We start from the raw sequence: 25253 nt of genomic DNA, 5'->3' as shown, positions 1-25253 counted from the left end.
GGTGTATCTAGAAACAGTAGGGCTTGTTACATACGTGTTTGTGTGTGTTTATGTGTTTATTTAACTATATAAAAAATAACCAGAATATAAGCAGTCATTTAAGACCAGCTGCTCTTTCCAATCTTTGAATATCCAAACCAAGAAATTTATTGCATGTTTCTTTCCTTCTACTCTTTTCACTTTGGCATGGAACCTATTTCATGCTCTCTGAGAAAAGTCAGTAACCACCCATGCTTTTTCTGTATTTTCTAGAAGCTATCATTGAGATCCAACAGCAACTGCTGTGTGAGGATTTTTGGAACAAATTAAATTGTAAAAATGTTATTAAGGTTGTGAAACCAATAGCAGAGGTAGAATTAAGGTGTCCTAGCTGGCCATGTTTTTCTGAGGAGCACTTCCTCAGTCAGTCTAGACCCTGAAGCTCTCCACTTCTGTTTTTTCCATAATTCATATGCTAAACACCATGTGGGTATCCTGTGGAAGAGGGAATCACTAAATTCTATTATGAGTAACACTGTATTAAATGAAGGACTAAGTTCCTGTGATTTTATGTCTTTTTAATTTGCTACTTTATTTAACTTCTGCAAAATACAAAGCAGCTGTCAGATGATATGCAGTCCTGGGGTCCCCCTAGAGAAGAAATCACATTTTGTGTTTCCGGACACTTGGGTCAGTTTAGTGTACGTGTCATGGAAGTCACTAGTGGGGATGGGAAGACAGAATTGCTCATTTCTGTTTTAAAAGTTTTGGGTGAGTGGTAGGATTTCTCAGAATATCTAATATTTCATAACACTATTCCAGTCGGTGAACTCTTGATCTCAGTTGCAAAGATTGTGCAAGGGAAAAGACCATTATGTAGTCTTATGTATCTTCTACAGAAATGATTCTAAGTAACTGAAATCTCCACTTAAATCATCATAACATCCTAACTTGTACAGTTAGAACCCAACCACAAAATCTCCTATTTTGCACTGCTCTTATACTGTTAATAATCATTAAATGTTTATCATTGAATGTATTTTGGATACCTCTAAAGAATAAGCATTTATGCCTTCCTAATTAAACTGTAGAACTGACCTCACAAGATTGAACTAGGATTATTGAAATTCCCCATTAAAAAAAAGAGGAATCAACCTTCTATCTAAATACTCATGAACAAAAAATACATCTTAATCTTGAATGTATTTCGTAGCTTTCTGTCCCTGCTTCTTTAGGCCTGTGATGTGTGATTCAGCAGTTGCAGAGAAAACATCTGTGTTTTGTTCACCCTTTTTTTGTAAAGGAAACCTGTGTCCAAGTCCTGGGACTCTTTTATTGATAATAAAAAAGCACTGGGTCAGCAACTTCAGCCTAGTTTCTACCTTCCACTGTCCATAGGTCAAACATAAAATGTCTTTTGCATTGTCTTTTTTGCACGTCTTTTTGCGTTGTCTTTTTCATGGATAAAGGTGTTTACACAGTTCACTGTATAAATTACTTGGATAATACACATGGGATTTATTATGGCTAATGTTGATATAGCAAGCAAAACAATTTTGAAAAATACAGGTAATATGTTATAATTTTATTTAAATATTTACCATTTCATACCGAAGTCTGGTTATAGGTAGTTAAAACGAGTTTACTGTTACTTATATTCTAATAAAACCTTTCCATATTCCCTCACATTTCAAGAGTCTCTTCAGTGAAAATACCAGTTTTACGTTTGCGGTGTTCCGGTGGCGTGGCTTTTGTAAACAGGCCATAGAGACTTTTCTTAAATGTTTTATCTAACAGAAGGGTTATAACTGGATCTAAACTGCTCTTTGCAGCAGCAAGACAAGTAAGGAAATTCTTAATTTCCACTAAATAGCTTAACCTTGGGCAGTCATTATTTGTAAGCAGAACATAAAAAATTGGCCTAAAAATATGATATGGAAGAAAGCAGACAGTTAGTATCATCTGGATGACAAAAATGTTCCTTTTCACGGTACTGTAAATTAGGTGTTTTTCTCCAATACATGTATTTTTCTGTATTTTATTCAGATGTCTGGTAAGAGAATAGTATGACAACACCACTGTCATAAAAGATACAAAAAAACATGAAGTGGCAACAAAAGCTGCAATCATTGCAGCAAATTCACCAGCTTCTACCCTGATGTTGTAGCATCTGTGAAATTCTTCCTTAGTCCTTGCCTGGATGTTATGTATTATAGCTATTATTGTTATGCAGAGCACAATAAGCCATATAACGATGCACAAATATTTAGCAAATTTTGGCTGACGAAACTTTGCAAGTACACACCTATAGAAGTTTTCATTAACTGCTTGAGAGTATTGTACATCACTGTTTTTCTTCAGTGTTGCATACTGACTTAGAGCAATTGAACATAAAATTATAATCGTAACATACATACTGACGTGCATAATAAGAGTTCCAAGGTGATTTGCTATTCTGCATGCTACACAGTCGTAAGTCCATTGGTACCCTCTTGCAAAATAGGCAGCCAGAAATGGCATTGTGCTACATATAAGTAAATTTGCAGTGACGAGGTTTGCCAGGTAAATGTATTGTGTTCTTTTTATGTGTGCTTGCCTTGAAAATATCCAGGCAGCAAGAATATTTCCAAAACTTCCAGCAGGAAATAGGCAAGAGTAGATGACTGGTAGAGCTACAGTAGTAGCTAGTGATGGCTGAAGAAGACATGTTGAATTTCTCATTTATGCTGGTGTTTCTTGAATGAATGATCAGAGCTGAAACAGAATTAAAAGAATTATTCTTCTGTAATGTGCATCTAACATATCTTTCATTCATTTCCCTTTTTTTAAATTTTCTTTCCTTCCCCCCCCCCCCCCCCCCCCCCCAGTAGTTGTTAACTACTGTTTGTGCTCTGGGTCTACCATCTTGAGTTTGCATAAGGTTACTTTTTGGGTGTTCTCTTCCACTGAGATTTTGTGAAGAAAAGATGGCTGATATTAAACCCCATAGATTTGACATGCATAGAATCTAACAAAATAAATTAGGAAACAGAAGGTTCAAGCTAGGATGTAATAATAACTTGTGTGTTCTTAGTTTATTTCTCAATCTTATGAAACATCTGTAACCTACTTTGGAAACCACTTCTAGGCTATTCTAAGTTAAATAGACAAAATAAGTGCAAAGAATTACTTAACTGCCAAAATGCAGAGGAGTATCCAGTATCTCCATTTAAGTACACATTGAACTGTGCATGATGCAGGAATCTAGCTAGATGCGTTTATTTTTTGCTGGTGTCTGTATCTAATGTTACTTTATTCAGAGCTCTAATCTTGCACATGCATTTTGCATAAATAATTGTCTGTACTTTTGAACATACAAAATGGTTGTTGAAAACAGCAGTATATTTTTTCCAAGTTCAGTTTTCCATCTTTTCCTATTTTCCAACTAAAAATAAGAAATCATAGCTCTATACAATGACTACGCATAAAAACTGGCATTTCCTCTTACTGGCCTGTACTGAAGAAAGGTTTTATTGTCATGCAGATACTATTTCAGTGAAGTGCATCAGAGTTAGCTTTTGTCCCATACAAAATCATATTGAGAAAATTGAAATATTTCAGACTTTGATAATATTTTTTTAAATAGTTGTAAACAGATGAACTTGAACATCAAGAGGATTCTGTGGAGCACTACAGTGAGGAGCCCAGACACAAGGCGGATAAGATAGCAAAAAGTTGTAAAAGTAATATTTAAAAATTATGCTCTAGACCATGCGTAACAAGTTACAAATCAACTTTTACAGCTGTTGCATTTTAGTGTACGCAAAGTCTCATATGGATTGTTGAACCAAGTGTACTAAATTCTTTCATTACAATTGAGTTAAATTCACAAAGTATTTTTTCATTAGGTCATTTTAAAGTCTAATGATTGGTTTTGTATCAATGCCCAAATTTGTCAGGTGAAACAAAGAAGTAGTAGTTTTAAGCTTACCTACACAAGCTGCGGCACCTTCCTTTTCAGAGAGGAAATTTTTCTGTCTTACTTCTATTTTATCTCCACTGTTGCACTGAAAAGGATGATACTTGAATCTGGAAAGTATAGTTAGACCAGTATCTCTCTGACATGAGTTTTCAGAATGTGCACTTTTCTTTTACAGGGTCAAAAAGCAGATAGGCATTTAAAGTTCAGTCAAGATGATGTTAATCTGTGCAAAAAAAGAACTTTGAAATTAGGTCAGGAGGTCAGGATGCAGTTCCATTAGAGAAATTAAAAGAATTAGATAGTGTGGAAGAGATATTGTAGCAGTCCTTTGGTCATGTAGGTATGGCACAGAAACACCTCACAGTCCTTTATATAGTTCTTTACTCTTTGGGGGGTGGAGGAATTGTTACTTTTGTTCTCTTTAGGACTGCCCACTTTCTAGAAGGGGGAGGAGGGAAATGGGAGAGAGTTGCTATTTTATGCATGAAAACTTATTTTCACTTGTTATGTTTAACTCTTCTTCAGCTTGAAGAGCTACCACAAACCTGGCTTCTATTCCTGAAGCCCACATTAACAGTGCTGTAGCATGTCTGTCCTCATGTAGGTGACCAAATGAACACATCTCACTTGTCTAGTCAGGTGATATATTGTGTGGAAATAATTTACAGCTGATGCATTCTGAGCATCAGTTGAGAAAAACTGACTCTGTGTCCAAGAAATATGTTATTTTATGTAAATAACCTAGAAGTGTTTACAGGACAATTGCCTTCCTCCACAGGGAAGGTATAATCACAGATCAGTCAAATTCTGTCTGGTTCTGCAGAACTTGAGACCTTTGAATTTCCTTCTGATACATCTGTGATTGTCAGATATGGCTTTTCTGCAGCTATAAATAAGTTCCTCTATGAGAACAGAGGAGATACCACATAAAAACTTCTGCAATTTTGATAAGGTTCTTGGTTTGTTAGTTTTGCTTTATGTTAAACATACACTGTAGGAATTCCTTTCAGTGATCTACTATGAATTTTATTGTTCCGTCGCATTATTAATTATTTTGTACTAAAATGATTCACAGGTGTGCTAGCCTATTTAGGCTGCATAGTTGATCTTATTTAAGAATAAATTTGAGTGAGAGAAGCTTGCTGTGGAGTATTAGTAATCAGTTTGCAGTGCTGTAGTTAATTTGCATGTGCTTCAGTTCTTGTTCCTGTTAGATTTAGTTATACCTTGTTTTCATTTTTCCACTTTTGAATGTATAATTATTTTATATTTGTTCTAATGGAAAGAGTCTTATATTAATTAAATATTTATAGTCTCTTAAGTAGTCTTAGAAGTCCTTGTTATTGTGGTGTTCCATCCGGATTTAGACATGCATATCCTGAACATTTGCTAAGAGGAGGCATGTTGAACAATAGTATGAGCAATTTTTTCATTATTATTATTATTATTATTCAGTTGGTTATTAACTGTAGCCTGTAGTATTTATAATTCAGTGACCATAACTCTTGATGTAGAAAGAGATAATGCTATATTTTTCACTGAATGATCCTATTATAATAGGTTATTATAGTGAATTACAGTCTATCACATTTCATTTTGCAACTGATTAGTGAGATGAATAAAAACGGAATAGGATATTATAAGTGGGGTTTTTAAAAAAAAAAACAAACACAAAACTTCAGAAATACTGGTTCTCAGCTATAGTGATCAACTTCATTATTCTTTTAGTGAACTATTGCCATTCACCTAAGTTATAAATGGCATATTTTATGTAAAATATATTTGATGATATTCAAATGGTATGAGTGCATCTTTCATACAAGTCACTCTTAAGTTCATCATAATGACTTTCACATTCATTCTTCTCAATTATTTATATTTGCTGTACTCTAAGTTACTGGTCACTTTCTGAGTTAAACATTTTACTAGATTTTATATGCCAGTAGGCAGCATATGTTGCATTTTGCCAGGGTATGAAGGCAACTTAGTTTGGACCTGAAACCACAAAACCAGGGACATTCTGAGGGGTGAAAGGTGTTTAAGCTAGCCTTCTATAACCCATACTTAGCATGTATTGTAATATAATTATATATGACAGAGTAGTCCACTTGCAGGCTGCCTGGCCATTTCCTGTTCCCTCTGCCTGCTTGAGATACAACATAACTCAAGCAACCCCTTATCTCCTTGTGCCTGTTACAAACCAAGTGGAGAACAGGACTGTTCCTGTTTTGCAACAGAGCATATAATCTGTTGGCATCAGTTACTCCTTACAGGATGGAAAAAGGCAGCAGCTCAGTTACCTATGGCTCCTGTAGCAGACCTGGTTCTCTGTGCTGGGGAAGACGCAAGAGATGCGCTCAGTCTCTGTATCTTGAACAATGGAAGGCAACTGCTGAGGGTAGGGCACATAAAAGTGTGCGACCCTGGGCATGGCTACTATGGACGCTGAGGATGAGTCATACTGAGCAAAGGTATAGCATTCACCAAACATGCAGCAGCCTTTGAGATTTAATTTCATACACTTGGAATTTGAACTACTGTATGGTACCTAATACCAAGAGAAATCTTTAAGATGCACTGGCTACTACACAAGTGCAATCCATATTTTATTAAAAAGAAAAATAATTTGCCAAGTAGCTTGCCTAGAACTTTGGTGCTTAGTTTTGTTGTGGATTTAAACATTGCAATTGGAAGGTTTTTTTGACTGCCTAATTTCTAAGGCAGATGTACTACAAAATAACCATTTTCAGTTGGCCATCTCTATAGGGAGAGTTATTGCAGAGTGCCATGGTTCTTCTCTGCCTGCTCATCAGCTTTCCATGTAGGCGTGACCCAGTGTGTGGGCAGCTCTTCTGACTCGATATAACAAGGATTTTAGCTCTAGTCACTATGTGTTGCATATTGTAAGAAGTAATTATCAAAGCAAAATCATCTAAGTTCATGTTTAAATCCACTCTTCTTGACTCTGCTGAATCAGTGAAGATGAAATGTTCAGCAAGTTTGAGCTGACTCTGTGCTTGCTGTTCACTAATGATTTATTTTCACAAGTTTAGATTCAGCAAAATAGTCCCAGAATGAAAGTTCTTAATGTTGTTTGATGAATTACAAGCATATGCAGTGTAACTGTGACATCCTTAGGGATGTAGGAATGGGGATATGTTATAATCATAGCTTCAGTTCTTTGGTTGTCATAAAATATGCAAAGTTATGTGTTTCACAGGCTCTGGGTACTTGTTACATAGACAAAACACAAACCAAACAATGTCTTTTAGGCAGGAAAATTTAGCTTCGAGTTGACAGTACTAACAAAAATAATCTTCCAACATATTTATTCATGTATTTTTTCCCCAGTGACTTCCTTTGTACAGCCCTCAGAGGTCTCTGTATTTACCTCTAAAAAAGCAGTGGCTGTGTATTGGTCATGATCTATTTCACTTTTAATTTCAGAAATTGGTTTTTAATGTGAGAATTCTGTTGATCATCCTAGTAAAATAGGAAGCTTTCTCTGTGTTTTTCAGCACCATACTATCATTTGTGGTTTTCCAAGTTAAATATGTTTGTGTGTAACAAACAGCTTTTTGGCTTTTCCAGGTTCTTAAGCCTTTGTGAAAATGCCAAAGTAATAAAACTAAAAAGCTAAAATGTGTCGGTAAAAGCAACATCCTGTGTGAGGATTTTTGCTGCTGATTCACTCTACAGGCAGTGAATGGCCACAGCTTTGTAGCACCTTCTCCTTTCTCTTGGATTTGACAGCTGGGATTTTGTTTAAGGGATGGAAAAAAGGCTGGCACAGAGTTCCCAGTGCTACAGAGATTAGTGTCAAATATATTTTGATTGGTAAAACATTATCAGTGGGTTCTTTTTCTCCAGACACTTCTTTTGTATTGTGCATCACAACTCCCTCCTCTCCACCCTGATTCTGTATGTGGTTTCACAGAGAGCATTAAATTAAAGCATCCATATGGGAACTTTCTATTTCCAGGTCTAATAATCTCAGTTGTTTATCAGTAATGTAAGTTGAGCTCCTCTTTTGTGATTTCATTGACTGATGTTGTGAGGGAAATTGTTAAACTAAATTTTCTCATGTTCTGTTATCAAAAAAAAGACAAAACAAAAAACTTCTCTGCCCCCAGGAAAATGTTAATCTTCAGGTTAAAGCCATAATTATAGTTAATTTCAGTGTGAAAATAAAAGTTGATGTTGTGGTTTAACCCTAGTAGGCAGGTAAGCCCCTCAGCCACTCACTCAGTCCGCCTTAGTGGGAGGAGAATCAGAAGGGTAAAAGTGTGAAAACCTGTTTATGATTTCTGTCTCTCTGCCTCCTGTTCTTGTGGCTGCTCTGCTGCTGCTTCTGATGCTCTTTCCAGCTCCTTTGTACATGCTGTGGTCAAATCTGTTGTTACCGTGAGCCCTTTGAGCCCCATGTTAGGTGCAAAATGGGTTGTTGTGGTTTAATCCCAGCAGGCAGAAAAGCCCCGCACAGCTGCTTGTTTACTCCCCTAACAGGGCTGGGGAGAGAATTGGTAAGGTAAAAGTAAGAAAATTAATGGTTTGAGATAGAGTTTAATAAACTGGGGGAGAGGGGGAAGATGTTTCCTACATGACAGTGCTGTCTGGTTTCAGATCCCTTTCTAAGCCAGTTGATACATCCGACTTTTAACATCTTGAAGCAATGATTTACATAGCTGTGGATATTCATCAGTATTTTCACTTGTCTGGTTGCTTTTTAAGGTTGTTTTTTTGTTCTAACTGCTACTCGATTAATATCATACTCTGGTAAAAATAGTACAGTCATACCATTTCCCCTCTTCTGTGCCATACCTGCTGTTACACAGTTGTGTTCCCTTTCAGATTTTCATTTCTGAAGTGAAGAGTTGATTTATTTAATGTAGTCTGTATAGAATCTGTGTCATATAAATTATTATCACAATTATTACTTCTCAGGTTTTTCCTCATTTAATTTTAACAGTCTGTTTGCTCTTTCATTGCTGTTGAGCAGAGTTGTATCTTGAAATTTTTTTAGGCTTGACCACCCTGAATGACTGTGTGTTGTTTGAAAATTCTATTCACATGATGGACCAGAATCTTGAACTTGTACTGCATGACCATTTTCCTGTTGCCCTTTTATGTATTTAGTTGATTCCAAAATAATATTATAGTAACCAAATAAGCATTGCATGTTTTACAAAAGTATGCCCAGAATACTAAGGTCTTTTTTTGTCCTGTGTAACATATTCCTATTTGCCTTTGGCTTTAAAAGTCTTGTTTCTTTCATTGAAACCCTGTACTGTTGATCTTCTGAAGAGCTCTTAGCCTATTTTTGCAACCATGTAGTGTGTTCATGAATTGCATTCTTTATGAATGAAAGCTCTGGTTTTAACAGAACACTTCCTTCAAAGGAATTTTAGATTTCAAATTTTGTTCAAGCCGCACTGAGAGATGTTCGTGTCCATCCTCTCCCATGTTCCCACCTTGGCCTGGTGCTCAGTGTCATTAATCAACTACTTATAATAGAAAAAATACAGACAAGGAAAGAATGATGAAATAATGTATGTATCTTGTGAAATGATGGTTTATAAACTCCACTAGATTTCCCAGAGTTGATGTAACTATGTAGAACTACTATACCGCATAGCAGAATTGCAAAGGATGAGCAATGTGCTATTCCATGCACTTTACAATTACAGAGCCAAAGCAGTTCTTACTTCAGCATATACACAAAAAGATAAGATGATAATGATCATGAAAAAAATACAATGCAGTTATTGTGAGACTCGATCAGAAGTCATCGTACAAATATCTTACTTGCCAAAAAAATTCAGTTGCCATTGTATTTATATCAAAATTACATACTCACAGGCATCTCTCTTTTGAACATTAAGAAATCTTACCCTTTTTATGTTTAAAAAACAAAGAACCCCACTGACTGGTCATTGTAGTTTGTTTGACATGTTTATACCCAATTTCACCAAAATTGAATGAAGTAAAATCACATAAAAATTAAGCCAAGTTTATATAGCAGAAGTGTTATGTTTACTTTGCTCAGTATGAGTTTTATGAGTAACTTTTGTAAAACCAGAATATTGTACAGGATTAGTAAAAATCCACAAATTTTGACACAGGTTTGGCATAAAAAGTGACATGATCCATCAGGGAAGTTACTGGTAGTAATATTAAAACTGACTTCTTTACATCAGCTTACTTGAGCAATACTGCTTGTCTGTGTTCAGGATAATAAATCCTTATTTTATGGAGCTTAACACCTAGTGTTTAATTGGTTCACCTTTCAGTTCTTGGGATAAAATGCTTGCTATTTAATAAAATTAAGTGTATCTTCTGTAATTATAACTGAATTAATGGCAGTTGTATTCTTCCTCATTTTCAAACCATGCGTGTTACTGAACTGTCAAATATTTTCTTGGAAAAAATACTTCTATAAATGTAGTAAAAATGCTGATGTATTTGAAACCTATTAAAACAGAGAAGTACATAAAATCTGTAATGATTTATATAGCTCTTTTGAATAAGACACATTACTTTTTTGCAAAATTCATTATTTACATACAGAAGTTTGTTATATTAATGTCTATATACAAAATTCCTTATACAGGTTCAGTCCACTTCATGGAAATCTCCGTAAAGAGTTAGTGTTCTAGTTTAGTCCAACAGAAGATGTCTGAGAACTTCCTATTTTGTTTTCTTGGATAAACATGAGTGAAGTACTTCTGAAAAGCAACTTCTTGTTTTCACAAACAGAAGTAAGACTTCTCTTTTTTTTTTTTACTAGGAAGAAAGAGGCAGGATTAGTAGCTGTACAGTATAGCATTTGGTAATCTTAAATTAATGTGACGATGAATTGATATAAATCCTGAAGCAACAGAGAGAAATTATTATCCATTCCTTTAAACATTCAAATCAGAGATTTCTTCTTTAAAGAACTTGAGTGGGGAGTGGTAGTAGAAAATCGCTCCTGTGTATATTGTCCAAGTTTTATTTCTGAAGTACTTTCCAGTGCTAGGCCTGAATCTCCATGAAGTCTTCTGCAGATAAGTTGGAATACAGTCTTACGGACACTTCTGGACATTAGGAAATACATAACTGGGTCTAAGCAGCTGTTAAAAGATGAGAATATGAGCATCACCTCGTTGCATTTGTGAATTATTTCCTTCCAATGACAAGATGGATTTTGTAACTGTGATGTGATGTAGACAAACCGGAATATGTGGTAAGGAACAAAACAGATGGTGAAAATAATGAGCACAATGAAGGAGTTTCTTGCTGTCTGGATGTATTTTCCTGCATTGGGAAAATTTGCTCTTTTCCTCGAAATTTTCAGGAGGTTCTTAGCAATTTTAACATACGAAAGTATCAAAAGGAAAAAAACTATCCAAAAAATGATTACAATAACATAGTTTAAAATTGCTTCTGTCTTTGCATTGTGTTTATTTCGGTAATGAAAGCACATAGTAGAATTGCTGTTCTCACTCTCAAAGAAAGATGGTGCAACTACTATTATAAATCCTGTTAGTGCGATTGCCCACACCATGCAACAGATATGTATACTTCGTCTAGTAGTTAACATTTTAGGGTGCTTCACAGACTTATTTATTTTTACATAACGATCTAGGCTGATTAGTCCCAATAGTACTATGCTAATATACATGTTCATATAAAATAGAGTTCCTACAATCTTGCATAAAATCAGTCCAAACAGCCAGGTGTTTTTGATAACATGATAGAGTATTCGGAAGGGAAGACAGAAGATCAGCAAAAGGTCTGCAATGGCTACATTTAGCAAGTAAACTTGGATAGAATTCCTTTTCTGATGAATGCACAGGAAAGCAAACAGGGCTATAATATTTCCAACCAATCCAACAACAAAAATAATAGAGTAAAAAACTATCAAAGCAAGTGACAGTGAGTTGTCTTCCAAGGAACAAGTGGCATTGTTCTGAGTTTCTGAGGCATTTAGGGCTAGGTTAGGTAGGTTACTCCAAAAGTCCTCCTTGTGTGGAATAATGGTCAGTAAATCAGCTGAAGCTGCACCCATCATTTGTGAGGATTTTTTTAGCTGTTCTGTAGGAGTGCAAAGAGAAATTGTAAGAATTAGATCACCACTGGATCATTTTCATGTGTTTGTTTGCTTTATTGCATACAGTCTTATGTGATATAAACATTACAGGAAATCACCAAAAGTAAAAGCACTGAAGTATCATTGTAGCTGAGTAGAAGGACTTTCAGATAGATATCGTGATACAGTGTAAGTCTAGAATAACCAGTTCCCTGGTTTAGTTCACAAGAAGTATCCAAGAACAGATGGTATAGAATACTTAGACAATCATTTTTGTAGTTATATCTTTAGAACTGTTATTGTTTTCAAAATCAACTATTTTCAAAATAAACCATGGTTTGCTGCAAACTTTATAAATTAAATTTTTTTTGTTTTTCTATAAGTACAAAAGTTTTTTAAAGTTCAGATGTTAGGATTTGTCTTTCTAACACAGAAAGCTTTTTAATTAAGATGCAAGAATGGGTAAGCATAGCTAAGTGAAGTATTCTCAGTGTTGATACAAAGTACATAGAAATATATCAAAACAATTCTAAACTCATCAGTATTAATTTTAAATAAGTGCCCAGGATCTCTCCCATGCAAGTCACCAGTTTTCAGTCAGAAAAGCAATTGTAAATTAATATTTATTCAGCTATGTAATCTGTTACAAGTAACACTATGAGCGTGGTTTTAATACTTTATATCTTCATGTAAATTTAAGTATTTTTTCCTTAACTGTTCACAAATCAATATTACACAAAGAAACTAATATTAGCTGGAAGTCACATTAATGCAGTAACACTGTTTCACATTTTTCTTGTTTTTGTTGTTTCCTTTGTTTTAATTTCAAAGTTTTTAGTTTCACTAAGCTTACTTTTGACCAAGAGGGTACAATGTAGAAGTTACAAATCAGTTTTGACCAAAGAAGGAAAAACAAAAAAGTGTGTGGTTAGGAGAGCAGAATCAGAAGTAGCTGTTTAGAGAGATGGTTGACTGATCAGTAATGATACAGCTTTGTCCCCATTTTGTATTTTATAGTGATGAAAGGTTCCATAAATAAGTTTGCTTTGATTTTCTCATTTTAAAGGAGCAAGCTTTTTTTCTCCTAATCCCATAAAAACTATAGAATTGGTGTTAAAATAGTTTTTCATTTGCATGCTAGGTCTAAAAAATTCAAATTTACATGTAAATATGTGACATGGCTACAGCAGTGAAAATGGCAGCATTTTAGGAAAAAATCTCAGAGTTAATGCACATACAGAATCTGAATTATGGAGAGGACAGACTAAAATATTGTAAATGTGTTATGTAGGTTGACCTCACAATTGTATTAAATTCGTACAATATGTTAGCAGTTTAAAAAATATTCCTGTTTTCATATTGTCCAGGCAAGATGTAATTTTGAAAGTTTCATTAAAAAAATGTGATGCTTTCAAATACATCTTGAAACCTATCTACTGCTAGATTTTCTTGTTATGATGCTTTTCTATAAAAATGATTGACATCCTAACTTGCAAAATGTTGACAAGTTTTAGGTCAATGAGATTACAGCTTTTCACTACCACAAGTTTTGTCACCTGGAAGCAAACAGGCATGCTTAACCCTAGGTGTATTTAAGAAAGTTTGAGGATCAGTAGTACCTTTGCAGTTAAATGACATTTTACTAGAAATCTGGTTTAATATGGGTAAAGTATAAAAGACACTTACCATTTATGTATTGAGAACTTCTGCTGATTTTCAAAACCACTAGTGAAGACAGGGAGGAGTAACATGCAAGTCCTCTTATTAGAAAGCTTCATCACCAGCTTCTCTATGAAAGTGATGAGAATCAGCTGACATAGTACAATTAGCAACAAGGGGAAGTTTAACTAGTGTTGCAACTGGTTTTTTTTTAAATGTGTTTTAACTAGCAAAACTCAGTTTATTGAAAAGATCAATTTTGCTGTTAATTTGGGGTTTGCTGGGAGACCTTCCATAATAAATTTTTCTCTGAGTTGGAGACTTGGATTTTTTTATTTTATTTTTTTCTCAGAAACTTTGTTTCTGCTGAGCAGTGTCAGTGTTTTCCTTTTTAGATGACAGTTATGTTGGTGCATTCTCTCATCTTTTTAATGTTGTCATGGAAGTTGATTAAAGATAAATCACTACAGTAAAATGGTACATTTTGCTTATGTTGGTGTACTTGTTCCATCTACCTTCTTGCCGGGGCTTAGAAGTTTGAGATTGATCTTTTTTCCACTCAGTATGACAGCGATGAGAGATTGTGAAAGTACCCTAAGTGGTGTGGCTTAAGAATTTCAATGAGGCAAAAGTGGAATACGATGTGCTGAGATAATACCATCTGGTAATATTATTTTAAATAGGGTGAAAGGGATTGAAAGTTACATTTATAAATTGCAAATTTAGAAATGGATTCTAGAAATCCTGATATATGGTAGCCTAAATTTAATTATCATCTCAAGAACATTGTCTGGACTTAGTATTCTCCTTAGTATTTGAAATGATAATTTCCATGTTAATTTTATTAATATATCATCTGTTTAGGAATGAAGCTTTTATGGGATTCTGCACATTTCAGTTAGACTTGTAAACAGGCTCTGTGCATTCTTACTTGAAGGGGATTGTCTTGTATAATTGAAGCTTTTTAGATGAAAACATGGGTGATAGCAGATAATGATTTTAAGTAGTCAGATTGATCTTGTATCTCCTTTGCCCTATTTTGAGGTGAAGGGTTTGCAATTTAAGCAGTAATTTATTCTCAAGAAACAGTATACACATTTTACATTCTCCCTTTTAAATAATGGTTGACTGCAGAATGAAGAAGGAAGTCATTCTGTATCAGATGTAGTAGTTTGGCTATGTGTATTATATATTAAATTGTGTTCGAACAGATTATGGTCTATATGTTGCTTCCTTCTACAGCAGTCGGTATCCATCCAAATTGTTGTGTAATATTGTTCCATTTTTATATGCTACATCTCACTAGTGGAAAGACAGTGGAAAATCAAAGATGACTGTGCCTGGAATCAGTTTAGAAGCCTAAACAACTCCCCTTCCCAGCCCCCCCACCCCCTACCCCACCCCTTAAAAGCTTAAGGATGAACAGTAAAAAGAAAGTGCAAGTGTTAATTTTTATCTCTATTTTATTATGATTTCATTTTGTGTTCCTTGTGAATTCTGTTAAGTCCTGAAAGAATATTGCTGTGCCTGGGACAATTGAAAGGGAAGCCAGTGAAGAAAGATGAGACCATGACAGCAAAAAAAATACCTGAAATTAAGAAATACTGAAATAAACAAATAAATAAAAACTAGCTTCTGTTTGCAAATTTATGAAATCAAGTTCTAAAATGCCAATTTTATTTCTCAAATAATAAGATAATTTTTCTGGGGTTTTGTCTTTTCAGCCACACTGTGTACTGCTTGCCTCAAAAGAGAATTCAGCCCCAGTGAAGCTTGGTGGCTTCGGGGTAGCAATTCAGTTAGGAGAGTCTGGGCTAGTTGCTGGAGGTAAGTTTTCCTTTGAAGTTATATAATATTATACATGTTTTATTGTAGAGTTCTGTTATTCTCACACAGACTGGCCTGCAAAACAAGAACTCAAAAATAATCTTTCACTAAAGACTTGTTAACATTATAAATGCACACAGTTAAGCTAAATTGCTTGTAATGTGTAACATAGTATATACATATACTGACTATTAAATCCCTCTAAATGTTACTCAATATGAGCTTACATTGATTTGATTGAAATAGAATTGAAAAGAGCAAAGAATTTTCCACCTTAATACAGTCTTTGGCATAATTCTTCCATGCTTGACAAAACAATCAAATAAAAATGCTATCAGGATTGAAATGTATATGAAAGCAGTTAAGGATTTACTACAGCATCGTCAATGCTCCTCTATGTTTCTTCGGCAATTTCTGTCAGAAGATTATGCTGTTTAATAGCAAAATCTTACTAGTTTTACATGTGACTCTTTTCTATGTTTTAATATTTCATTGTAATTATTGCATAAAACATCAATATCTTGATGCATATGTATATTTTTTGACTGTGTTTTGTTTTCTGTGGATTTTATTTCCTCTAGCTGCTTTCCATATTGTTCCAGACAATAGGGTTATGCTTTTATCAGCCTACACAGATGAAGACCCAATCAATTTTCTGGTGCTTTCATTGCCAGAGTAGGAGACCAGAGCAAAAGATTTTGTTAGTTTTATTATTTTTTTCTTCAAAACAAGTAACTTCCTCTCAGTACCATGTTTCTTCAGAAACTCAGATTTCTTAATCTATTTACTTAAAGGTCTGCATCAATTTGGTTTTTCTGTGCTCTTTAAATTAAAAAGCAAATTCAACATAAGCATGCCAATAGCTTCCATTCCCTTCCTGATGTTACTAATACCCTTGAAATATCCAAGTATCTTATTAACTGAAAGACCTAGATACATCTTTTCAAAGAGAATACCTATTCAATTAAGCTACTGTTTCCTTAATGGAAAAGTCGCTCCCTTCTTTACTTTTCCTGTGTTTCTCAAATTTTCAGTACCCCAGACACTGCTTTTTTAATGAGAGTGCCTACACTTTTGTTCATGATTCTCTCACTTCTTCATATTCTCACTGAGCAACTTTATCCATTTCCTCTGTTTCAGCTACTCTTCTGAAGATAGTCATATATAGTGTACTTTCTTTCAGACTACTAGCTGTCTCCTAGGAAACCTCAAGTTCAACTTGGAAAAAAAATCCTCTGCTTTTCCCCAGATTTGTCATATCCTTCCTTTTCTGTTACTATTCACTGTTCCATCATCCCGCACATCGTTCATGTGCTCAACCTCCACACAGTCGTCAGTGCTGGTCTAGCCTTTCATTTTTTATGTGAAAATGTTTTCATTTCTTTCTGTTCTGTTTACAGTACTTCTAGAAGCTTCTTTCTTAAGCACCATCAGTATAATAATTCTCTATATCTTTTGCCTCATCCATCTCAACTTCTGACATATCAGTCTTCCTTCATTCTTTTTTTTTTTTCTTTCTCAACTGTCACTTCCAATTTGCAGCCCTTTTTTTAGCACTTGCTACTTTTAAATTCCTCTTGCTTTCAGGGATACACAGGGTAATTCCACTTCATTTATATACCATGGAAGGTCACAGTGCTACTACTTGTTTTAAGATTTCTCCTTAACTGACTCCATATCTCTTTCTTGCCATCTTCCATTTAAATCCTTATGCAACAAACTACATCTGTTAGCTGGCAATTCTTTTCCCTTCCCTACCTGAAGCATAGTCCCATCTACAGCATTTCTGTGATTCAATTGCAAGATTTTATTTCTTCAGCTTTACAGTGTCACCCCTTAGGTGCTATGTGAAAGTTATGCTGTCTGTTTGAACTGGGCTATAAATTCCTTGTAAAAAATGTGTACCTACATATTTGTTTAAGTTACCTATGTGCCCTATGGATAAGTTGTGTTTTGTAATGCTGATAACAACAATAAATTACAGGCAGTACCTATTTTTCAGTTGTCTCCTAAATTAAATAGAAGCTCTCTATAGATAGGTTTGAGCAGTATAAAACCCAACCCATTCACTTTCGCATGCTTTTCCTAATTTTTAGTAAAAAACATTAATTCAGCCTATCATAGTCAATTGTCAGTCCTTTCAGCATGGAAATTCCTATATTTGGTGTTTAGCACATCTAAAAAGGAAAATCTCTATTAAATAAAACCTATTATGGTACTAAGGTTCTTTTACTGACCTAAAACCCTCTGTGCTTCTAAAACATTTCAGCGATAAGTATACCTTAAAATTTTTACAACACTGGAAACACACTGCCTTATACTTACAGAAAGTGGAATACTTATTAATCTTTCTGTATCTAGGTAATGTGAGTTACTGCAGTACCCTAGCAGAATATAGCAATTACTAGCGTGAATCGCTATGTAAATAACACTGATGTTCAAGAGCAGAAATCTTTTATCTTGGAGTAATTTCTCATTTAAACCAAAAAAAGAGCAACTTTCCTTTAGAAAAAGCACATCAACACTGAAAGTAATGTAACTGTAGTAAAGTTCAACTGCCAGGACTCTTCCCTTAATCTAAACCCCCAGCCATTACACAAAAGCTCTTCAATATCTGTGATGGCAACTCTCTCTTTTCCTCCTAAAATAGGAGTTGCTGTATATAAAATATCTTCAAAGGTTACCAGTGTTCTAGAAACTTTTTATTGCTTTCATGTGTTTGTGCCATTTTACTTTCCTTTTTACACTGGTACAGCTGTGCTTGGTAACCACAGATAGTGTGTGGCCCCAAGACAACACAAATAAAAGGGAATTTTCTCCCTCAATCTCTTCAAAGCCTGCCTTCTAGGGTCCAGCTTTTGCTTTCTTTGGGACTACAAAATTTTTTTAACTTAAAAGACATCTTTTTTTTCAAGTGTGTAAATTGATTTTTGTGAGAAAGAGTATTTTTGTAGTTAAGTTAAACTAAGTCTCGAGAATTGAAAGTAGACCAATCCCAATCTTTTGATGTATGTCAAAGATAGACTTGTGTTGTTTAGAAGGATTATAACTACAGTGTTCTTTTGAGCAGATAGAGGATTATTTGAAAGACATGTAAAGGAGCTTATGATAGCAAGCTCTGATGTCATACTAGATGTCATTAATGAAAATGTCTGTGGAATAGATTTTAGGAACATGACTGTGTTTTGTCAGCTAACAACCCTGTTGAGTTTATTTTGAAGATAATTTAATTATTATTAAGTACCAGAAAAGGGGACATAGCCATAACTAATTTTTTGTAAGACCAAAAGGGAAAATGTAAGGGGATACTTCCAGTTCCACTGTGCTTGTCCATAAGATGCAATGCAATGAATAAAAAGCATGTGTCATCTTCCAAGTTACAGAAAATTTTTTCATGAGTTATCAATATCAAGGTCTCTTCCTGCAGTTCTTGCATCAGAAGGAGAAGGTTTTCCTAAGTGTATCCATTTGAAGCATCAAAGTAGGTACTTTAAGATGGAATTCTGGCAGTATGCTCAGTAGTTACAGATCATCATAATTTGTAAGTGAACTCTATTGTGGAACAGGATGTAGATAGGAAATTGCCCATGTTTGCATGGTTATCATGCAGCTGGAGTAGTAGAACCTATGGGAAGTCAGTGATTTAATAAAGCAATCGCACGCTACTATCTCTGTCTTCTTTCTTAAATGATTTTCTTTCACTTGTGGTATGAAAAGTCTCAATAGTTTCTTAAATAAATGTGACATCAGATTTATCAGATATCAAATATCTCAGATGCTAAATCTTGGGGGTTTTATCTAGTATATGGTATTAAAGTTTGAAGGAACAAAGGACATTCAGTCCACAAGTTCTTATTTCTTCCACTTAATCTACTTACTTTCTCCTGGTTTCCACTAGTAAAAATAACTGTATGAGGTTTTATACTGTCAAGTCATATATATGGATAGCTGACTCCTTTTCACTTTTTACCTTTAGCAGCAAAATGTCACAGGTATGATGCTAATCCAGTCCAGCATTGATTTGTACGTATTATTAGTTAGTCCCCCTAAACTGCTTCAGAATCTCATAGTATCTTCAGGTATCCTATCACAACCATCATCAGCTTACTGGCAAACATCTTGTATGTTCTTAATAGAAGTACAGCACATAAATATCAAGTGTTCTTGGTTCTTCATCCACTAGCCTTTTAGACTCACTACAAAAAATAGTAAAAGAAAGCATTACCATAAATTTCCCTGCAAGTAAAACTGTGGAACTGGGGAAGGATCCTTTAAGTTCCTTTTTTTTTCTATTTTCATTCCATCAATATAAAAGTGATCACAGAATAGTTTGGGTTGGAGAGGACCTTTGAAGGTCATCTAGTCCAACCCCCCCGCAATGATCAGGGAAATCTTCAACTACATGAGGGATATTCAGAGCCCCATCCAACCTGAATGCTTCCAGGGATGGGGCATCTACCACCTTTCTGGGCAACCTGTTCTAGTGTTTCACCAAACTGGATCTTCTTGGTTTTAAAAATATATTCTTTAATTGTTGTGTTTGTACACTGCATAGGACTTTTTTCCTTTTCATCATCATTGTCTGATTGATACAGCAGATCTTTATTTTGTTTTCCAAGAAGTAAATGTTTATAAACTGATGTCCTACACTAGTATTCTTCTTTCTATTAAATGATATAATTTCTTTCTTTGGCAAAGCAAGTGCACTATTTCACTTTTATTTTTTTTCCTGAAAAATAAAAAAAAAAATGTGAGAGTCTTCAAATTTTTACCTCTGCTAGACTTTAAAAAACAAAACAAACCAAAACAACAAAACATACAACTGTGGTTTACTGTCTCTCAGAAATTCCACTTCACATCTGGGTCAGTTTGAGAGTACGTACAAGAGGCTAATCTGTTTAAAAGTCAGTTTAGGTTTACTTCCTCCATCACAGTTTTATGGCTGAAAATGCCATGTAATCAGTTATTAGAACTTGTCTGTTTAACATATAATCTTTGTTCATTTTCTGGACGTTAATATCTGGTTATCCAGTTGTCTGCTGATGCATCTTTTAAAATACATTTTCTTCAGGCAGTCTTCTGTGCTGAAGCTGAATTGCCTTTTTTTTTCTCTTTTTCTTTTCTTTTTTTTTTTCTTAATTTTTTTTAATCTATTCATCTTCTCTGTACACCTGCCTTAAACATCTCTATTGTCTGGAGTAATGCGGAAAGGAATTAAAAGCATGAAGTATTGACCTAGCTGATCTGTTGTGTGTGATTCTTCAATTCCTTCCACATTATTCTGGACATCCCACTCTTTTAGAAATTCCTTAATTTATGAGCATATTTCTTATTACACTATTATGAGAGGTCAGATGGTGATGTTTATTAGTACCTCACATTTTTTTCCTAAAAATTATTTGTTCCAGTTGTTTCCTTATACATCGTTCAGATACTACTGCTGTTGAAAGACTCTCCTTCTGATATCTTGGTCATCAATCCCCTGCCTTAGGGATGACAAAATCTGATTGGGTCTCTGTATATACTCTTCTTCTTGTGGAAAGCATAGCCCTATTGTCTGGAATAATATGGAAAGAGTCATAGAAACTAAATTATCAAAGGTAAGTCAACATTTATCTTTGGTGCTTGTAAATTATATCAGATTGACTACATCTGAAGGCTGAAGGTCTCTGTTTATCCACAGGAAAATCAGTAAAATTAGCAATTTTATGAATTTCCAGACTACCATCATGCTTCAAAACTGGCTGATAAGAAATCTTACTTCTAGAAATACGGTATCAAATGTCTGTGCCTATTCAGGCATTGAGTGCTTCTTAGGTCAGCAAATACTTTGATGTAGGCATTTACTTACAATAAATTGGATGCATGCAAGTATCCCAAAGAGTGGATACCACTGCAGAGTCTTCATATAGTGATGATTTTCTGTTAGTGCTACTCTAGAAAAGTTAAGAAGAACCTAGACGCATATAAACAGGAAATTGATTCCAGTCTTCCATATGATTTCTTCTCACATATAAATACGACTGAAAATAATGTGTGTATTATTTATATAATGATTAATAATTAATATTTATATAAATAACATTATGCATAAAATATTTATTTAAATAAAACAATGTTAATTTTTATGGACATTCATTCAAATGTATCCATGAGTGTTCTTATATCCTGAAGAACAGAAGACCTGCGGAAGGCTGATGTTACCTTCCTAAAGAAAAAAAATGCCTTTGCTTACTATTCTTTCTCACACTGCTTCCAAAACGATGCCAAGCTTCTCCCAGAACACCAAAGAAAATTCAAAAGCTTCTAAAATATTTTAAACAACTAAACTGTTTGGAACAATTTTAAAATTTTACACTGCATGAGTTCAGGAGGCAAATTTTGTACTAGATAATTTTCAGCAGAAGTGATACTTGATCTAAAGAACAGTGAGTATCCATGATTTAAAAAAAAATTGCTGTCTACAAATTCTGTTTATCCTCCTGCTGATGCTCACCTTACAGTTCTTGTGGTTGCAACATAGGAAAAATCCCTATCAATGTACATGCGGATGTACACACCATTCATTTTGCTGAGCTAAGTGTGACCAAGAAGTGCAGTTCAGCAGTCCTTGCTCAAATCAGTTCTTTAGAAAAACCTCAAAAGCAGCATTTGCTCCTTTTGATGAACCCGGTGGTTTGTTGTCAGGAGGATGACACGTGTCCTGGAAACTGCTTTAGAGTTTTGAAGTTTCTAATACACGTGTATATATACATTTTCTTATCCATTTAAATGGACAGTTCAGTATCAACCAATTAAGTTCCTGTGTGTCCTGGGTTTGCTTTTTCACACCACCATCACCCCCCTATCGAAAGTATCAGGATCCTGTAGTCTGTACTAAAAAGGTTATGAAATCAAATCATTCTGTAATTATTTTCAGTAATTATAATGTAACAGTGGTAAATGGCAGGATTTTATTAAGTTAGCGTAGCTTTCTTTCTCATTTCATTTGTTTTTATAGAGCTCTCATTTTAAATTTGAAAGTGAATATTAAGGTTTAGTAGTACTGGTTTTTCAGCATGCTATTAAGTAGAATCCATTTTTCATGCAGTTTATAGCAGCAGTTTCTTGGGGTTTTAAACAGCTGTGTGGCATGTTTCCTGTTATAGAACTAGTCAATTCTTTCTGCTCAGCATTAAGCAGTTAATTAAAGTGGATTTTTATAGTATACTGGTTTTGAGCTAGGGCTACGAAGATCCAGTTCTTACACTTGTAATCTATGTGCTTTAACTTCCAAGGGAGGAGAAAAAAAAAAATGGGGTGATCAGGGAGGGCTGGTGTTTTTTAACCATAACTTCTAAGTCTGTCAGTTTGTCTGTAAGAGCACTTGTGTACTAATTAAACATGCAGCCTCGCATTCTGATGTGAGGCTGCCAGAAAAAGCAGCATAGGAACCTTGAAGTATCAAGAGGCTATGATTTGTTCATTATCACATAGAGTAGGAAACAAAACCCTCAAGAAGCATGTTTTGTTAGAAAAAAAATATGTCTCAAGATAAAAATTATTATGAAGGTCACTGACAGTGAACAGAGTGCTGGCAGTACATGGCTACTGCATAAGAAAAGCTCGCATATTATGTTTTGTCTGCAGTTTTGATAAGCGTAGGGTTGCAAGTTATGTTTGTTACTTGTTGACATTCAATAGTTTTCCTAGTGTTTTTGTCCTTTCTTGCACTGTGCTCAGGAAGTGAAATAGAGGGGAAAAGAATATCTGAAATTGTTGTCCACCTCAAGACCCTGCTTCGCAAAATTTAGGGAGGATGTTTAATGTTCAGTTTCAAGAAACTGTTCTGTTCTGCATTTATTTATGAGTGCATATAAATAATGAAGGATTTTTCTTGCTTATCAATCTCAGCAAAGTAATTTTCATTCGAAACATTATTTGCTGAAGGGAAGAAGGAAGAAAAATACACATTTTTTATCATCTCTTGACCCTGTACTTGATTTAATTGTTGGCTGTATAAAATATCTAAGGTGGTATTTCAAAACTAAAAATGAAAGAAACAAGCTGTATCTTTGGCAGAAGATTGATCATATTTTTCCCTGTTCGGTCAGTGTTCTGTACGTTAACACCAACATAACACATTTGGTGGGTTGACCTTGGCTAAGGGCCAAAATCCTGCCAGCTGCTTACTCACTCCCTCTCTTCATCAGAGCAAGGGAAGAAAATAGGATGAAAAAGTTCACAGGTCAAGGTAAATACATGCAAACTGCTTACCAGTTACCATCATAGATAAAACAGACCTAACTTGGGGGGAAAAGAGTTGAATTTATTGTTAGTTCGAATAGATTGGGGTAGTGGGAAGCAAAGACAAAAATTAACACCAGCTGCTCTACTCCCTGGGCACAATTTCACTCCCTTGCTCCTGACTCCCTTAACCTCAATCCCAGAGTGCTGTAGGGGGATGGGGAATCAGGGGCTGCAGTCAGTCCGTAACAGCCCTTCTCTGTCGCACCTTCCTTCTCACACAGTGCCCCGCCTTCTGTGTAGGTCCTCCAGGGAATGTCCACCTGCTCCAGCATGGGGTCCTCCTTGGGCTGCCAGGTGGATACCTGCTCCATCATGACCTCTGTAGGGGCTGCATGGCAGTCTCTGCTGGGGCACCTGTAGCACCTCTTCCTCTTCCTCCTGTTCTCACCTCAGTGCTCACTGGCTGTTTCTCACACTTTTCCCCATATTCCTCACTGCTGGGCAGTGTTTTTCCCTTTCTTGCCATTTATATGAAGCACCACCATCTTGACTGCTGTGCTGAGCTGTGCCCCTGCAGTGCGTCCATTGGAACCACCAGTGTTCAGCATGGGGCAGCCCCAGCCACTCCTCAAAGAGAACACTCCTGCAGCACACACACATATTTGCCAGCATCTTGATATCTAAACACCTACATCAAATAATGCTATTGTATTCCTTATGTAGTATGTATTGCTGCTAAATATGCTGTTTTACACCACAGGAGAAAATGTAGGATGGACAGTTGTTTGCAAGGGCACGTTTTCATCAGAACAAGGCGTTCTGTAGATTGGCCTTTACTGTACTGCAAATGCCCAGCAGACTTAAATGCACTGCAAAAAAAAAACCTCAAAACCAAACCCCAAACCTTTAAGTCTGCTTCTCACAGCACATAGTCATTTTTAACCACGTTCATCTCTCTATTTGTTTACTTAAAACTCAGACAAGGTCCCAAGCTGAGAAGAATGACACATAATTCTTGGAAATACACATTCAGTCAAATTAGGTATCGTTTGATACACAGGATTCTTAGTGTCATTAGCTATATGATCCAGATGACTGTATATCTCCCTGAATTTTAATGCCTCTTTTAAATAGCTGTCTTTGTCCCTGTGATATCTTGTCTTCTAGCTATTTTTGCTTTTTGTCTTGAAAAATTGCTTTTCTCTAGACTTCCCAGATTTTATAACAGCAACTTGAAAGCCTCATAGGAAGGCAAAATCTTCAGAGTATATGTGATTTTTCCATTCATATTGATAAAAAATATTTAAACAGCATTTATTACCAAAAATGTTTGGGGTTTTTAATGTGTAAGGTTACACCTGCTCCAAAATTGCTAATGGGTACCTCTGCATCCAAATGCCAGGAAGTTTAGCACTGAGATAAACAAGGCTTGGGCAAGCCAGACTGCTCTGCGCTCTTGCGTGATATCTTCTGTACTAAAGATTTCCAGACTGCGATATGTCATATGAATAATGTTTGAAGAGGCAG

At 35.2% G+C, this 25253-nt stretch overlaps 3 protein-coding genes across 6 annotated transcripts in view; 1 reads left to right on the top strand and 2 right to left on the bottom strand.

Moving 5' to 3' along the window:
• The window catches only part of CASK (calcium/calmodulin dependent serine protein kinase), a 199112-nt gene that overhangs the window by 93209 nt on the left and 80650 nt on the right, over nucleotides 1–25253 (top strand). For all 4 annotated transcript variants that reach the window (XM_034074363.1, XM_034074362.1, XM_034074365.1 and 1 more), the window contains exon 6: nucleotides 15395–15497. In XM_034074363.1, the coding sequence (XP_033930254.1) occupies nucleotides 15395–15497 (103 nt within the window). The remainder of the gene's footprint in view (nucleotides 1–15394; nucleotides 15498–25253) is intronic.
• GPR82 (G protein-coupled receptor 82) lies at nucleotides 1663–2700 on the bottom strand. Its single transcript, XM_005151753.2, has one exon. The coding sequence runs from the start codon at nucleotides 2698–2700 to the stop codon at nucleotides 1663–1665; it is 1038 nt and encodes a 345-aa protein (XP_005151810.2).
• On the bottom strand, nucleotides 9714–13772 carry GPR34 (G protein-coupled receptor 34). Its single transcript, XM_005151721.3, has 2 exons — nucleotides 13698–13772; nucleotides 9714–12016 (listed from the first exon to the last, which is right to left on the bottom strand). Exon 2 carries the CDS (start codon nucleotides 11991–11993, stop codon nucleotides 10851–10853), a length of 1143 nt encoding a protein of 380 aa, XP_005151778.2. The 5' UTR covers nucleotides 11994–12016; nucleotides 13698–13772; the 3' UTR covers nucleotides 9714–10850.

This window comes from Melopsittacus undulatus, chromosome 2, assembly GCF_012275295.1.
Source record: "Melopsittacus undulatus isolate bMelUnd1 chromosome 2, bMelUnd1.mat.Z, whole genome shotgun sequence".
In the NCBI taxonomy this organism is placed as follows: Eukaryota; Metazoa; Chordata; class Aves; order Psittaciformes; family Psittaculidae; genus Melopsittacus; species Melopsittacus undulatus.
Note: the sequence above shows the minus strand (reverse complement) of the source record. Positions and strands in the feature narration are given on the sequence as shown.

What these genes read in the sequence shown, in the direction of transcription:
- GPR82 (XM_005151753.2), bottom strand. Translation starts at nt 2,700, where the DNA reads ATGAGAAATTCAACATGTCTTCTTCAGCCATCACTAGCTACTACTGTA.
- GPR34 (XM_005151721.3), bottom strand. Translation starts at nt 11,993, where the DNA reads ATGATGGGTGCAGCTTCAGCTGATTTACTGACCATTATTCCACACAAG.